The following is a 17,127-nucleotide window of genomic DNA, read 5'->3' on the forward strand; positions in this document are numbered from 1 at the left end:
AGATGAAGGCTCTATCATGACGATGTAAATTCCTCTTAAACTACCACAATAAACATTCTTTGGTCTAATCTAGTCGGCACTCCAACAGGGGTCAGCTCCAAGCTAGATAAACAAAGGGTTTCTACCTGCCATGTGACAAAAGAAGGGCCACCCCCTCTAAACCTTAGGAGAACAGTCAGACATGATTTAATTAATTAATTAACCACCCCCTGAGTTTAAGAGAGCACACAGACATGATTAAATTGTCTTGAGAAGCTTAGGAATCAGTATGAAAAAGAAGGATATTGATTGGGTCTAACAGTAGTGATACAATTGTTCTGCCGAACCCAGCTGTAGCGTATATTGTGATTACATGAAAACATAAAAGTACGTTGACATTAAAGATCAGCATTGTTTTAACATTTTTTTAAACTCTACACTTCCATACAGGTGCATTGTGTGGCTCCAGGGGTGTTTGTTGTCTGCTCCCGGTGTGTGACAGCAGCACACAGTGAGGGGTGGAGCAGTGTGGGAGGAGTGCAGTACATAAGAAAAAGTTCTCATTTCCTCTAATATAAAATTAGGATTAACCACCTTTTAAACATTCGTCCATCAAGAGAATCCTGTTCTGCTCAGCTGCAAAATGTCATTCACTGAAGTGCTGGCCATCTTTGGGGGATTTACTGTTGTTTTCCACCTGCTGAAACTGGCCTGGAAATGCTGGTGTGGATTCAGACAATTTGTTTGGTCGGAGCTTTGGCATGTTGATTTAAGAACATATGGACAATGGGCAGGTAATGTCAGAGAAAGAAAAAGCGTGTATGTATGTCTTTATGTTCTCTTACATGTTGCTTTTATTGCTAAGGGACTGTTCGTTATTTGATTAAGGAGCCACTAGACGAATTTAGGGGCCTTTTTTCAAAATAAACCTGACTCTCTTCACCAGCATTACATTTCGGATGACTCTCTCCAACAACTTATTGTACTGGTTTGCGCTTGGCAAAGATGTTCAATTTCCCATTGTTTTTCTACGACCACGAAGTATGTAAACGAACCTCTGCATTCTCATCTGACGCATCACACTCCTCTGTTATGATGTGGTGGCTATTTCGGTAGATTTACTCTCTAACATTGTTGTGGAAACACAATAAGCATGGAAACTAAATGCACACTTCATGCATTACTGCATTACTTCAAATACTAAGTTACTCATCTAGTGAACTAGTATTCACATGAAATAAAACAATAAAACATTGAGACCATTCAGCAAAGCACACTGGGTAATTCAACACTGGTTGCTATGGTCTCGTCACTAGGCTTCCTCAGTCATTGTATATTTTAGCATAGGTAAGCTTGCCGAAGCTGAACATTATCCAAAACTCCATTTCTCAGATGAGCGTCAATTTGGGAGCTTGCATGTTAACACTTCTTTCTTCTCAAATGCCTTGAAAAGGCTGTCGTTTGCACATTTTCACAAATAACTTACAAATAATCACCGGGACCGAAAGGATATACCTCCCGTCTCTTAATACATCCATGGTCTCATGTCTGCCCAGCTGGTGCTGTCTGCTCCCCGAGTTTCGGCTTTTCAAAATAAAAGCTTGCGTCTGGTGAGCTATGTTTTATTACGGTGTTTTGGATGTTTTTGAACTAAGCAGTACGGCAATCATGCTAATGAATACAATTATTTTTTCAGCAGTCTCAGTTACAACACGATTGGGCTAGCAAAGCGGTTTTGTGTTTATATGTGCGAGCGGGATTTATTCAATTTGGGTAATCCCACGGTCTCTAAAGCTACAGGTCTGGCTGACTAAATAGGGAAGGATCCATCTGCTAGCGATAGGGGCCGAGACTGAGAGAGCTACATGGATAAATATGCACCAAACAAGCCACTTTAAAATTTTGCTCTACTCATGAATACAAAAATTGGATGACCCTCCCCTCAACAAAGAATAAAAAGACATGACCCTCCCCTATTTTCCTCCGGTGGTCCATTCGATAAATACCGAACGGTCCCTAAACAAAATGTGGGCTGTCAGATGTATTTACATACACACACGTATACACACAGTATTTTAAATTATTACATAAAACATTAAAGAGCAATGAAAAACAGTTCAAAGAGATATAAAAACAATAAAAACAAGCTCAAATAGAATAAATACAATAACTAAAATACAATAATAAAAGTTACAGTGCAGTGTAAGAACATGGATATTTATTTGATGATGTTTGACTTGTCTCTCTCCCTCTTTTCTTTGTCATTTCTCACTAGCCATCCTCCTTACAAACAAACCTCACATAACATGTCATGTCACAACACTAGCCAGTTTACTACTGTGAAATTAAAGCTAATGCAGCTTTCAGTGACTAAATCTGTTCATTTCTGAAACTGGTGGATGATGTAGAACTTATTAAAGACTGTAAATTAGTGAACAACAGGGTGCAGACAGCTGAGACGTGCATGGCAATATTTGGATTTTCTTGCAACACCAACTTTTGCAATATTTGGATTTTCTTGCCAAATCCAAATATTGCCATGCAGGCTCCCTTTCTGTGAAGTCAGTTTGATAAGGGACTTGATAAGCTGTTCACATTCTTACTTGATGGGACATTTCCGTTTTGTTGCCTGCAAACATTTCAATCCTCTACAGACACACAGCAACTTCAAGTCAATTTCCCGTATTCTTTTGTTAAGTTGGTGCAGTTTTCATTTATTTATGACACTTTCTGATGAATAAACTAAGGGTCCAAACAGTATGTACAGAAGACGGTGAAAAGAAACTGGGCATTTTGTCTTGGGTTTCTGTGAGACCAGGCTCTTATCCACATACAGTAGTAGGGAATGTTTTCTCTGGCTAAGCAACAGGGGTGTTTCAGGACAAGTACCTCCTCTTCCTCTAACTTTTCCTCTCCCCTGTGCCTCTGTCTAAAGTCTTAGCACTTAGAGCTCATTGGCCTGCTTTATACTTGGACGATTTAATAACTAACATTTTTATCTGAGGCTCTCTCTGTGGCAAACTGTATTTTAGCCCTGCAGACTGGTTTAAATGCAGAATTGTGTGCAACAGTTAGTTTTGCAAATCTGAAAAATGTTACTGTATTTTGGCAGAACTGGTTGAGTTTGGTAAATGAGCTGACTTGATTGTGGTTACTGTGACAAACGTTTTAGAGATAATGTTTTAACAACAGATAAAAACAATATACTCACTGCGAGAAAGAAAAGTAGCTACTTACAATGACAGGTGCAATATTCAATTTTCAACCTTCATTTTTACATAAAAACACGACATCAGGGTGAAGTGGATCATATTGTATTGGTAGTCAAATTTTGTAAACGTCTGTCATGACTGTGTGAAACAAATGGACATTAATAATTAGGGTTGGGCATCAAGAACCGATTCCTACTTGGAATCATTTCAAAAATTACGATTCCATTGGAATCGTTTCTTTTTGGAATCGTTTGGAATCGTTTGGAGGATTTGGTTTCAAATCTGATCATCGCTTCCCAATTTAATATGTGCGAGTTTTGGTTTCCGAAGCAGCCAGGTGCTTGTTGTGATGCAGCCTTGGAGCACAGTAAGCAGCGCTCTAGTGTGGCTTTATTTTACATTGAAAAAGCAGTAAAACTGCAAACCACCATTGACTCAAAATAAAACTTTCCTCTTATTTGTGAAAATAGGCATGTGACCCATTTCAACTCCACCCCTCAAAGAATCGGAATCGAGAATCGTCAAGAACCGGAATCGAAAGGAATAATCGGAACAGAAAATCGAAACGATGCCCAACCCTATTAATAATTCAATGCAAAATGAATTCCTCTAACATGTCTGTGTTTTGTCTATTGTGCAGTTGTTACTGGTGCCACATCTGGCATTGGTAAAGCTTATGCCAGTGAGGTGAGTCTCCAACTTCATTCTACAATGATTTCTCTCCATTTTGGGGGTCCAAATTTGAAGTTAGGAGCTGGGGATAGTTGGTTGATATTTGTTAAGCTGTTTAAGATCTCGACAATGCAGAGCTACCAAACATGCCTGTCCTGCATGTCCCCTTCTAGCTGGCACGAAGAGGCCTGGATGTTGTTTTGGTAAGCAGATCTGATGATAAGCTTCAAATGATTGCCAAAGAGATAGGTGAGTGAAGTTAAAATAATACTGTTGTTCTCCTGCTGTTTTCCAGTTGCAGTAAACACATTTGTTTTTCCATGTGCAACTCAGGAGCAGAAATAATCCTAAATATTCTCCGTCCCCTTCAGAAGATCAATATGGACGAAAGACTCGCACCATCCAAGTGGACTTCACAGATGGTCAAAGTATCTACCCAGCTATAGCTGAAGAACTACAGGGACTGGAGATTGGGATTCTGGGTAATAAGTCAACCAATTACAGAACACAAGTATTCAGATGTTTATAAATTGAGAAATATTGGAAGCAATTTTTCTAGAAAACATTGACAGATGTTTTCTGGATTTAAAATAAAAAAAAAAAATTTTAAAGTCACTGCTGGCTCAGAAATAGTCCAGGACATAACCCCCATGAGTTTTAGAGGAGCTGGTGGGTGGATTTTTGCCAGGCTGGCTTTCCCCCTGTTTTCAGTCTTTGTGCTAAGCTAACTGTCCCCTGGCTGTAGCTTCATATTTATCATATTGACATGAGAGTGGTATCAATCTTCTCAGCTAGTTAACTCTCCTCAAGAAAGAAAATAAGTGTATTTAAACTATTTCTTGTGTGTTGAACGATTCCTTTAGAGGCTGATCCACCTGCAGCTCCAGATTTTAAATATGAAAATATGTTTTCTTACCTGTAAAAGGCTAATTCAACAGGCCAAATAGTTGAAGGGGAAAGGAATAGATCAGTTAAAGATTGACAAATGCTTATTAACAAAGGTTGTTTGTGTCTTTGTAATCCACACAGTTAACAATGTAGGAATGGCCTATTCTGATCATTTTGCCTATTTCCTGGAAATACCAGATGCTGAACAGGTAACTTTTGCATCGTTTTCTGAAGACAATACAATGGGTAATTCATTTTGACTGACTCAGGTCATGTTTGTCTCTAATGTATAACTCATAGTTTCTCTTGTGTGTTTATTCTGACCAGAAAATCACTCAGGTTGTCAACTGTAACATGCTGTCGGTCCCTCAGGTAAGATATCGATGTGAGGATTTACTGGCTGTGTGTTTATGAAGTCACCTTTTCCACTGTATCTGAAAACAGTTTGGGTTTATGTTCATGACTATACTGCATAAAAAAAGATGATTTTATATTTTCTTCATTTAGATGACCAGACTGGTTCTCCCAGGCATGGTTGAAAGGTATTGTCACAAACATCCAGAAGTTAACGGTTGATATAAAGTAATGAGACTGTAGGATGAATGTCAGAGTTGTTCCAACACCGATAGCAGTATCGGAAATGCCTCAGATACTGCCTAAAATGCTGGTATCGATATCGGCGAGTGTGCAAGTCGATGAACCGATCCGATACCACATAAAACATGTATTTTAAAGAAGTTAATTGATGTTCTTTTTCAGTTATGACAGACTCTAAATCTAGATAATAAAAGAAAGTTATCTGGCATTCATTCTCTGTATTTGTTGTATATGTACATATATTAACGCTGGTATCGGATCTGTACTTAGTATCGGCCGATACGCAAGTAGGTACAGGTAGGTATCAGAATTTGTTTCAGGAAGAAAAGAATGTTATTGGAACATCTCCAATGAATGTTTATCTTCCATCTCCTTCCCAGAGGGACAGGACTGATCATCAATATCTCCTCTGAAGCCGGCGTCCATCCACAGCCTTTGTTGTCTCTTTATTCCGCCACTAAGGTACTTTCTCAGATACCCTGTTATTTATGTGCACATATTCATTCAAACCACTACACATTCACTGATTAGCGCACAATTTCATGGCACTTTGTTTTGTGACTTTGACTTTCTTTCAGATTTTTGTAACATATTTCTCTCAGTGTCTGCATGCTGAGTACAAGTCAAAGGGAATAATTGTTCAGGTAAAGTATATGATACGTATACTCAAGCTGGAGGAAATTTAATAAGATACAAAAATCATCATCTTACAAAGTGAACCAACATATGATTTCAACCTGTTACCAAAACAAAACAACTTGTCAAAAGATTTCTCTAGAAATAAATGTCGGTCATGAATGAATGAGTAGAGAATAATGCACTCAACTCAACTAGAGTTGGGAAACAATGACAGTTAGGACAAAAGACAATTAGGATTATGTTCTCCTTTAATTTGGCTGTCAAAGAAAGCTACTGTACATTTGAAGTTTCTGTGTGTATGCAGTCAATGATTAATTAGAACTTAGAGCGAAATTAGAGTTTGTTTTGCTGCGCTTATTGACTCAGGTTATAAGATAAGATAAACTTTATTGATCCTACACTGAGGAAATCACTTCCTTTTCCTTTATATCTTGCTCTTTTTTAATTTACTGCATGGCTGCATCAAACACACCCTACTTTAGATATATCTGCACTGGACTCTGTTTGTCAGTCTCAGTGCTAAAACTGAAAATCACTTTTAAAAGTCAGCAATATATGTATGATGTAAAGGGAAGTTCAACTTGTCCAACCAGTCATTTTCTCCCCCCAGTGTGTGGCCCCCTTCATGGTGTCCACCAACATGACGAAAAACGTGAGTGTCAACTGCTTTGTGAAGAGTTCTTCCAGGTTCGCAAGTGAGGCCTTGAACACTGTGGGTCACTCCAGCTACACCAGCGGCTGTCTGTCTCATGCACTCCAGGTCAGAGAGATGAGAGACTGTGATCACTTACAAACTGTCAGCTGCTATGATATTTTAACATCTCATCTTCTCTTTCCTATCATCCTACAGGCCATGGCTCTTGCAATACTCCTGCCAGACTGGTTTCGTATGTCACCATTCTTCATAAGAAAGCTACGAAATGTCGCAGAAGACAGCAAACATGATATAAGAGTGTTCAATGAAAAGGAGAAGCTTGGTGAAAAAGAAGAGTAGTCTTGCCTGCATCTGCATGCTGAAGTTCTTATGGGCATGAATGTTGACTTTACACGTGAATATGGGCTTTATAATAGATTATCTTCACTGTAGGACCACTTCTCAGATACCTCAAATGTGTGTATTGAGGTTACTGTGACTACACTATACACTATATATGTAATTATGATATATTCTGTACATTTATTTATTCTCAATTATTGCATGACATTTTGATTTTATCTATGGAGCAAATCTGCAAGGTAGCATAACAGTTTCTAGCTCTATTGTTTCTATTAGTATTCATACTATTACACTTAACAGATATACAGACACAATCTGTATTGCTTTGCATTTAAGAAATCTTTTAAATACATGTTTTTTTGTTAAGATCTTACAATGTTAGTTACAAAGATACAGATACACAGTACATTTGGCATATATTTACACCTATGACAATATGTACAAGTAACAACCATTAGTATACAAGAGTCAGCCCTTTCAGGCTTTCTCACTGACCGAGAACCACAACTCAAAATAGAACATGCCAAAAGGTTGTGCAACTCTTTATCAATTTCCTATTTATGTTTTGGTAAAAGGTGAGTGTTGCACAGTATAAAAATGTGAGAAGAATGCAGTAACTTTATTCTAACTTTCTTTTATTCTGTATATATATATATATATATATATATATATACATACATACACACACACACACACATTTTGTAACAGGGTAAATTAATTGTTGTGTAAACATGTTACAACTTACTTTGGTCTGAATCATTGTTCCTGATCCTGACTGAGACTGGATTAAAGTGACCATCACTAACACTTTTTGGTGTTATTTTGAAAACGAAATCGCAATATATTTTTTCAGGTTAGCACAATAGCAACAAATACAGTTCATCATTCTGAGCTAAAACATATGTAACGGTTCCCTTTGTGAAGACTAGGAAAGCACATGTAACAGACAAGGCATGTTTGCAGAAAAGCATGGGAATCAAAAAATCTGTTCAGAAACAAAAAGTATTTGGATGACTTGGTCCAGCAACCAGCAGAAATGTGAGAATGTAGTAAAAACAAGCAGCAAAAATACAGAAGTTATTAAGTATTAACACAATACCATTAATAAACTGAACCAGGAAAATAAGTTTTTACTGTGGTCAATTGTTGGCAAATGGCAAAACAAATTCATAATTTCATCCCTGAAATTATATATAGACATTTTATATTCAATGTCTGAGACAACCCGTATTGCTCCAAACAAAATGTGTTTTTGTTTTGAGAAGTCTTTGACAAATTTCTAATTTCGGTCTCATGTGAAAAGACAGGCCTAAAGCTAATGCAAACAGGAGGTTATGTCGACATAAATCACACCCACAAAAGTTAGTATTCCCCCATTTCTTGGCTCAATCACCAAGCCAGTTCAAGTATATGTAAATAGGAAATATCCTATTTGAATGCAAAAACCTCAAGGGACCGATTTTGAAAATGCACTCGACTGTGTTCCTTTTGTAAGCTTTAGTAAAACAACAATAACAACTAAAGCTGCATTAGGTGAACGTATAGTAACTGCTGCTACATACTGTACCTTAGCATCCACTTTTCTTTACATTATGTGTTAATTTTACATGTAACAAGAGTTTATACTTACACAGATAAGACTTTGCTGCAACTTTAATATTAATGAACAAAACCCATGACTGCACATGCTCACAGATCAGTGTATGTGACTGGGGTGACACCGTGAATCAGAAGCGTTGGCCCCAAACTATTGGTCACTGCTTCCACCTGAGCTAAGTACTGCTGTGACTGGCTGCGGTGACCAGTGGGTCGAGGTAAATACAGGAAGCGAACAGTGGCTTGCGAGCTGTGCTCCATCAACATACTGTTCACCGCGGACAGGAAGTCCTCAGAAAGAGCTTGTGTTGGCTCTGCAGGGAGCTCCCCATCTGGCTGAACGTGGTGCTGCACCACAGAGTCCCACGGAACAATCTTTATCGACGCCCTGATCCTCAGCTTCCTCAGCAGCTCTCGGAACGTCTCTTCGTTAACCACCCAGCCCTGGTCGTTAGACTCAGTCTCCACATTCAGGAAGATTCTCATTCTTGCATGGCGCCATTTGCTGGACATGTTGAGCACGCAGGCCATCTGCAGCAGGAAGAGGCTGCACACATCCTCATAATCACGGCTGCCTGGCTGGAGCAGGTTGAGAGGCCACACATCTATTGTCCGTTCTGACCCGTCCACCTTGCTATCTTTGCCCTCTCCCTCTAACTGGAAGAAATAACGGGCGAGGCACACGTTCTTGTTCATTTTAATGGCATCAGAAATTATCCCTACGTACTCCTCTGGTGATAGCCAGCGCGGGCTCTCCACATGTCGGACTGGGGGAAAATGGGCCTGTAATGAAGGCAAATCAACCCCAAAATTATATTCGCCCTCACTCCCTTGACCAATCGAAGAGTCACAGAACGCAGAATCTTGTAGGAAGAAGTCCTCAGGAGTACAGCTGTCATAGAAACCCAAAATCAATGTGTTGGGCTTCATGCCACCTTGTAGAGGGAAACAGAAGTGCAGATAAAGCAACATCATAATGTGTACTGAATATGGCCATGGCAGGGATAAGAGAAATCAGAGCTTACCTAGGCCTGTGATGCGCAGCAGATGCTGTGTTCCCTGTCTGACAGAGAGAGACAGCGTCAGGTCTACAAAGGCCTTCACCCCGAGTTTATCAACTAGGCTCAACCAGAAGTTGTACTGCTGCTGGACCGGGTCAGATGGCAGGGAGTCTAAAACACAGGAAAGGCTCACATAAATTGACTGCATGGATATGAAGAATACAAACGGTAACACAATACATGGCTTTATTTCATAGATGCAATACTACTGAATACATTTCATCAAAATTGCAGAACAATGGTAGAAGAAGTACTCAGGCCCTTTACTTAAGTAAAAATACCACAATGTAGAAATGTACATGTAAGAGTCCTACATTTAAAATCCCACTGATGTCAAAGTATATAGGTTTTATCAGCTGAATGTAAAAGTTAAAAGTACTTGTTCCGCAGTAAAATGTCCCCTGGACCTAATATATTATTATTTATCACATATTAGATTGTTAATAGTGGTGCGTCGATGCATAATAGCATTTTACTGGTTTAGCTTTAGGTGGACTTTAAATACAGACAGTCCAGTGGTTCCATTGGCTGACTATTCTTAACTCATTTTCTAACTAATATTGGATAAGTTGACCTCTTTGTTAGAGGACCCCAAGTCAAAGAGGTACAGTTTAATCTGAAAATTAAGTACTAACTACAGCTGTTAAACAAATGTAGTAAAGTAAAAGTACAATATTTCCCCACTGAAATGTAATGGAGTATAATGTAGCATAAATGGAAATATTCAAGTGAAGTAAAAGCATTAAAATTTGAACTGCAGTACTTGAGCAAATGTACCTAGTTACTTTCCAACAATGCACTTGCATTGTTTGTAGAATTTGCAATGTATCCTAATGGTCACCAGGGGGCAGAAAGGCAAACTGGGAGTAAGTGAATGAATGAAAGAATATGTCAGCACCTTGCTTTCTTAATTCTTGGGGTGCATCACACAATATAATCTCACGGTTTGAAAGGTCTCTGTGCATATTTAGCAAAATAAACAAAGAGCTAGACATTTGGCTGAATTTAAAAGGATGGTTGGTTTTGAAACTCTTGGGTCTAATGTAACAATGATACAGGGGAAACTTATTATCTTATTAATAATGCAAGAGAAGCAGCAGATGGAAAGTGAAAGCCCACAAGGTAGTCTCCCATGATGGTGCCTGTGGACTTCAGGTGATCTAATCAGATCTGTGACACAACGTCAGTGATGTGCAACCTACTTTAATATTTCGTGCTCATCCTGCTCATGAGCTCTCATAATGAATGATATAAATAAATCACATGATATCATGTTGAATACATCAGTGAAAGGCTTCCAGACACATGAAAAGGCCAAAAGGTTAGTTTGACTTGGCTACACTGATTCAAAGATAAGAATAATTTCATATTGTTGGCTGCAGATGGCCTTCACAGACCATCCACAGAGAATTACCTAGATCTCCCAGCTGCACGTGGCCCAACACATACAGTCCTCCCTTCTTCAGCTGGTTGATGAACAGGATGAGCTGACAGGAGGAGCGAGGGTTGGCCACCATTAACAACATCTGCGGCCTCCAGAACTTCACATGGTCTTTCCTCACATCCAGCATCAACAGATACTTGCGCACCTAAACCAAAAGGAAGACAGCACTGTTGACACACTGAAGCGCATGTCTGTTTAAGTGTGTCTCTGCATGAGTCCAGATACCTGATGGAAAATGAGAGCCTGGCTGATGTAGCCCCAGCTGCTGGTGGGCGATCTGTAATGGAGGAAAAGCAGCAGCAGTAACAGGAGGACGATGCTGCCTGAGGAGTACACAGGGTTAATGACGAACATCATCACTAAACAGCTCAGGATGCCCAGCAGGCAGGTGTGCCAGGAGAAGAGCTGGAAGGTCGGTCTGTTAAACACACAGAGACAAAGAACTAAGGCCATCGGACACATGAAAACCCAAGGCAGAGAAAGGCAATAAATATTACTTTTACTGTCCCATAAAATATATGATGGTAATAAAGCGAGGCTGATTTGGTTGTTAATCTATATCATGTTGAGGACAAGTGCTAAAATGTCTGCCTTTCAAATATCACTTTTTGAGCCTTTACTACCTTAAATATTAGCTCTTCTCTTTTTTCACTGAGCAATTTTAAATTTCAACATGAAGGCCTAAAATGTATTTAAATTGTAATATACAGAATTTCCTAAATAGCAGGTGTTTTGACTTCACTGAAGGATTCAATTACTGGCTGTTGAAAAATATGATTGCAATGCCTGCTGATTTCTTATTTTTCTTTTAACAGTGATTGATCTTTTATTACCTGAAATTTGGTGCCGACGCCCACTCTAGAGCCAAACAGGCCAGGTCAACCGCAGCGTAGGCAAGCAAGTAAAAAACAGTCACTAAACTTGCTACGGCATTAAGCTGGCCTGCAAACACTACACACTGAAACACAAACAAACCACAAATTGCAGCTCAGGAAACCAGTTGTAAAACAGAAAATATGTGAATGCACACTGCAGAAGCTCTGCTCACCTGTGCCAGACCCCAGGTGTACAGCACTGCCACCCACGGATTCCCCGAATTTGATGTGATGGCAGCTGGAGCTAATGGCAAACCTGTGAGAGAGAACAAAAGCCTCTTTAAAAAAAAAAAAAATGACTGAAGAAGACACCGATATGATGAGCAAAAAAACCTCAAGCCTTACCAAAGAGGTGATCCAGAGCAAGAGCATGAAGGATACGGGACGCTCCAATCATAGCACACATTGCAGCTGACAGAGCAGCGCAGAATATCCCGATGGTGACGAATGGCGACCAGATGTTTATTTTCTGGAGGAACCCATAATCCTGAATCAACAGGTTTCTAAAAAAAACAAAAAACAAATAACTAATAATTTGATTGTTGATCTCTCTTTAGGTTTCAGACAACACTACCATGAACTATCTCAGACCTGTCACATGTGGCGCTGACCAAGATGAAGAGGAGGATATAGACTGTAAAAGTGTAAAAGACGGCTATGATGGTGCCTTTAGGGATGGAAACACTCGGAGTCTTCAGGTCCCCTTCAGAGACATGCGGAGTGAGAACAAACATCAGGTTGTGCATGTCTGTATGTACAATGCAGATTTACTCAATTGTAATACGTTTATAAATACATCCCATTTGACATTATTCTGCATAACGACATGGATATAATTCAAAGGCAGAAGTAGCAATGGCATGATGGAAAACTACTCCAGTGATTATACATGTAAGACAACAAGCTTTAACCTGACATGTTGGCTCCGGCCATAATCCCAGTGCAGCTGGTGAACATGACGGCAAACACGGTGGCAAAAGACATGACAGAGTTGGTGCTGTAGTCCAAAGAGTAACCAGCTGCAACGAGAAAAATAGAGAACAACAGCGATACATTTAATAGATGCCCCTAAATTTAGAAGCGCCTTGTAGCTTTGCTTGTGAATGCACTTTCATATCCTCACTAACACCAACACTCACAGTTCAGGTTGTTCCTCAGAGTGGTCGCGCTGAAGCCTGTGTAGCTGGCGTTGTAGTGGAAAGTTTGGTTATCAGATCCCTTGTGGGTGATGACAAAATCACGAGGTTTGACTGCCACAGAACTGATGAAGATGGACAGCAAGGATACGGTGACCACCAGCAGGATGACGAAGGCTGTGCGGGAGTAGATGTGGGCGCCCACCAGACACACAAGCAGACACAGCAGAAGGACTACTGAGGAGTACAGCACTGTGTACCAGTAACCCTGAGGAAGCACCCGCAGCCCCTCGGAAACAGATGACTCTATAATAGAAGAAAACAGGCAGAAAACTGAGAATGCTCAAGAATTTAAGTGGGTGTGTACTAACTGAAGTAGGTGAGGTAGTTTAGCTAAAAACAGAACATAATCAAAATCTTACCAGGATCCGAACCGAATACGTCAAGTATCGCCTCCACAAGACCAAGTACATACTCTCCACATGCAAATACTTTGGCCAGGAAGAACATCAAACCAATGCTTCCTCCAAACTCTGGGCCCAGAGACCGACTTATCATGTCTGGTCACATTTAGTTAAGGTTGATGTTTCAACTGAAATGAGTGAAACTGTAGGCAAGATTAAGAAACACTCAACAACTCAAGAAAAACAATGGTTTGGTCTCTAAGGATACAGTAGGCTCCACCACCTTGTATAGCACCATTGGTGGAAATGGCACAGATGGACAGTATTGTAAGAGATATAATGGTGTAGGCTACAATCACCATTAATAGACCCTGTAACAGTCCCGCGTGACCAACCACAAACCCTGCAAGAGAAATCAGATCAGTGTTAGTCACTACTGTACAGAACAATGACTCAGTTATATTGTAAGTGATTCATACAATCATCCACTGTCTACAACCAAATACAGCTTTTAGTTTTCCCGATCTCCTTAAACAAAGCATCACTCACCGGTTCTCAGGAACAGCACGATGCTGAACATGGAGAGGATGGTCGGCACCATCACCCCGAAAAAAGTGTTTAGTTTTCGAGAGTCTTTACTTGGTGTCTCGGAGGCGGATTCAGGGGTGGCGTCCGACTCCGCGCTGCACACCATGGCACTCACAGGCAGACAACATACCCCTGAGGGGATCAAAGGGGTGCGTTCGTTTGACATGGTTGGTGAGAAGAGCCTGGGATCAGTCTGCTTACCCTGTGAAAAAAAAAAATGAACGAGAAAGAAATATAACAACAGAATTTAATCTACTGCTGTAAGGCAAAACTTCTAACATGCTTGTTAGCCACTACTCTGTAAAACAATGTTAATGGCCTGGTTATATAGCAGTCTGTATGGTTAGTGGAGAGGAAAAGGGTTGGATTTGGAGATAACGGTCACAGTCACTTTATGGCTTTCTGTCAGCTTTGTCATCATTAAGCTGCACAGGCAAATACATCTCCTATTTTATCTCCCACAAACAGTTCTCCTTTTCCCCCAGATATGTTGTGAAAAAAGCCTACACTGTAAAGGATGTGACATGCCCTGCACACGTCTACTTTTATCTAAGTTTTTGTGTCCAATGTATGTTCTTGTTCTTGTTGGGACAAAGTGAGACCATTTATTAGTCACGCAGAATATTATGTTAGTATTATCTCATAATGTATATAGCTTTTTGAATACTCAAATGTATTGTTCTCGGTTTCAAAACAAATACATGCATACCGCAAACACACACATGCATTTGTTTTCTCACACCCATAAACACACATAGTGATGTTTTTACCCTTTCAGGCACTTCCAATAAATGAAGATCATCATGTGCCCACAGTAGAAAATGTCACGCTCTGCCTCGTGAATGCTTTCAGCATCACATAAACAAATTGTTTGCTTTAAAAAACTGCGTGAGGCTTTTGAGCAGCTGAGAATACATTGGGATTTTGACAAACCTGCAGATTCAGTGACTCAACACACGCATCAAATGAAGTCAAACAAGTCTGTCAGTACTCAGGTGCCACAAAGTCCCCTGATACTACAATGCAGTACCTGTTCTGTTACTTTATCCACAGTCAGTCACTTGCCTTATTTACATCCCTTTATTACACAACACAGCAAAAATCAAGCACGGAAATGCCACCAAAGAGAGTCTGCGATTAAAGTTAGCAACAAAGCTGTTGTTCACACTTCAGGTTGGTATTTGCAGTCAGCTGATTCGCAGCTGCTTGTCTGTTTTTACATCAAACCGAAAAGCAGACATCTCAGCTGAGCAGCCCAGGCATGCCCCTCTGTGAAGGTGACCTTGGTTGTTTTTATCAGATGCAAGTGTTCAACTTTCTCCATTCTTTCTCAAGGAGGCAGTTACATCACTAAAGCTGTTACCAGAGTCTCCTTTACGATATACTCCTCTCTGTGAGTTATTAAGTCAGCTACAAGTATCACATGATGGGGAAACCCAAAATTAGGACAGAAGGGACATCATCTTCTAATTATTACAGGGATTACACCCAGTTACTGATTCTTTTCTACATAGGATTTTCATATTATTTTAACAGTAGAGCTGAAAATATTAGTCCGTTAATCAGTTAGTGGTTAGACAGAAAATTAATCAGCAACTATTTTGATAATCAACTAATCATACGTCATCATCATAAGTATCGTACGGCTCATTTTTCGTGCAAAAATGCCCCAAACTGCATGGTTCCAGCTGCTCAGACGTGAGAATTTGCTGCTTTTATTCGTCTTATCTGATAGTTAACTGAATATGTTTGAGTTTTAGACTGTTGGTCGGACAAGCATTTAAGCTCAATAAATTGATGATTGATGATTAATCCAAAGAATAATCAATCTTGTAAATAATCACTGGTGCAGCCCAATTTGACAGATTAATGTGTGTTTCCAGGGAGCTACTGTAGGTATCCAACACTGGCTGACCAAACATCTTTTTTAACACCTAATATTAGTCGACTAGCCGTTTGTATTCCAGTTGCACAACATACAAGTTTTGAATAATACATCTGATTAGAACCCCATCATGGGGAGATGACTTGCCAGCTGTGTAAACAGGGAAGTTGTATTTTCAATGAGAACCGCACACACTGGTGCATATCACTACTTAGTTAGTTCCTTTATTGTCGATGATGCTGCAAGTGACATTTAGCCTCACGGCCATGCTCTGCAGGATGCTTTTGGTGACGCACTGAGCTGATACCTCTAATGCTTATGCAGACCGCCTAGACCTATTTAGAGAGGCCCTGTCAGGGTCCACGGACCCTACTTCAGAAACAAGTCAGTTACCAAAATAAATCACCGTTTCCGTCACATATTCTACTTACGTAGCATGAGGGTGGAGCAAATGCGGCATTAAAACTTTACGTCTTTTGGGGGGCAAAATTGGTAAACATGCTAAATAATACGCCACATTTGCAGGTGCATCTTGGGTAAATGTTTGTTTATGTTTTGAGGCTCTTGGCCAGGAAGTGGAAGTGGCCGCGGCAGTGATGAAACAACGCACCCGGCATAAAGTGTTCCTGCAGTGTGTCATTCAAACAGCAACATCCAGGATATTATCGGCCGGACGCACCCTGTGCTGTTTCGTAAGTTATCCCCTGAAATACCGAGGACAGTCAAACTTACCTCGCTGAACCTTCCCGAGACAGTTTCACACACTTCCTGCTTCTTTTGTGGCCCACTGAGTCTGCCTCTCGCTGCTTGTCTCAGCGGTTTGTTTCTGGTGGAAGATGTACCGGGTCAGATGCGCAGTGGACGGTCAAATGTAACCGCTGCAGGCCGGACAGCGAGCTGTCCAGAGAGTTGATGCTGTGAAAGATGTGCTGCCCAATTACAACACAGCAGCAATGGCACGCCTCGTTCTCCTATTATTTGTTCAAAAGTGTCACGGGAGAGCAGAAACCGCCCATGTGACTGCCAAAAGGGGAGGGCAAATATAGCACAAATATGAGCAAATGTAGCCTACTGCTTGTCTAAAATAACCACGCCCCTTATTTGCAGTCAAACATGACATCACCAATAATGTAATAACTTCCAATAAGTGCACG

The 17,127-nt window shown here is 40.2% G+C and overlaps 2 protein-coding genes across 3 annotated transcripts; one reads left to right on the forward strand and one right to left on the reverse strand.

Annotated features, from left to right (window-relative positions):
• Positions 1 to 517: 517 nt before the first annotated feature.
• On the forward strand, positions 518 to 7,791 carry hsd20b2 (hydroxysteroid (20-beta) dehydrogenase 2). Of its 2 annotated transcripts, none has more exons than XM_078265416.1 (11): positions 518 to 773; positions 3,832 to 3,878; positions 4,037 to 4,112; positions 4,238 to 4,345; positions 4,893 to 4,960; positions 5,079 to 5,123; positions 5,259 to 5,293; positions 5,729 to 5,810; positions 5,927 to 5,992; positions 6,598 to 6,747; positions 6,838 to 7,791. In XM_078265416.1, exons 1-11 carry the CDS (start codon positions 623 to 625, stop codon positions 6,979 to 6,981), a joined length of 972 nt encoding a protein of 323 aa, XP_078121542.1. In that variant the 5' UTR covers positions 518 to 622; the 3' UTR covers positions 6,982 to 7,791. The 2 variants fall into 2 exon arrangements, with proteins under 2 accessions (XP_078121542.1, XP_078121541.1); XM_078265415.1 differs by having other exon boundaries at positions 522 to 773; positions 4,235 to 4,345.
• Positions 7,640 to 16,972, reverse strand: slc12a9 (solute carrier family 12 member 9). The gene is made up of 14 exons (XM_078265413.1): positions 16,706 to 16,972; positions 14,050 to 14,290; positions 13,769 to 13,903; positions 13,519 to 13,656; positions 13,100 to 13,402; positions 12,872 to 12,979; positions 12,552 to 12,663; positions 12,306 to 12,463; positions 12,134 to 12,216; positions 11,919 to 12,043; positions 11,311 to 11,503; positions 11,056 to 11,230; positions 9,606 to 9,752; positions 7,640 to 9,515 (listed from the first exon to the last, which is right to left on the reverse strand). Exons 2-14 carry the CDS (start codon positions 14,252 to 14,254, stop codon positions 8,674 to 8,676), a joined length of 2,724 nt encoding a protein of 907 aa, XP_078121539.1. The 5' UTR covers positions 14,255 to 14,290; positions 16,706 to 16,972; the 3' UTR covers positions 7,640 to 8,673.
• Positions 16,973 to 17,127: the final 155 nt, after the last annotated feature.

The sequence above is a fragment of the Sander vitreus genome, chromosome 13 (assembly GCF_031162955.1).
Source record: "Sander vitreus isolate 19-12246 chromosome 13, sanVit1, whole genome shotgun sequence".
Taxonomy (NCBI): domain Eukaryota; kingdom Metazoa; phylum Chordata; class Actinopteri; order Perciformes; family Percidae; genus Sander; species Sander vitreus.

Coding starts and splice junctions, on each gene's coding strand:
- hsd20b2 (XM_078265415.1), top strand. CDS start 623: ATGTCATTCACTGAAGTGCTGGCCATCTTTGGGGGATTTACTGTTGTT. Junction 3,879..4,036: donor GTAAAGCTTATGCCAGTGAG/GTGAGTCTCCAA, acceptor GTCCCCTTCTAG/CTGGCACGAAGAGGCCTGGA. Junction 6,748..6,837: donor GTCTGTCTCATGCACTCCAG/GTCAGAGAGATG, acceptor ATCATCCTACAG/GCCATGGCTCTTGCAATACT.
- slc12a9 (XM_078265413.1), bottom strand. CDS start 14,254: ATGTCAAACGAACGCACCCCTTTGATCCCCTCAGGGGTATGTTGTCTG. Junction 12,464..12,551: donor GTCAGCGCCACATGTGACAG/GTCTGAGATAGT, acceptor TGTTTTTTTTAG/AAACCTGTTGATTCAGGATT. Junction 12,217..12,305: donor TGCTCTGGATCACCTCTTTG/GTAAGGCTTGAG, acceptor TCTCTCTCACAG/GTTTGCCATTAGCTCCAGCT.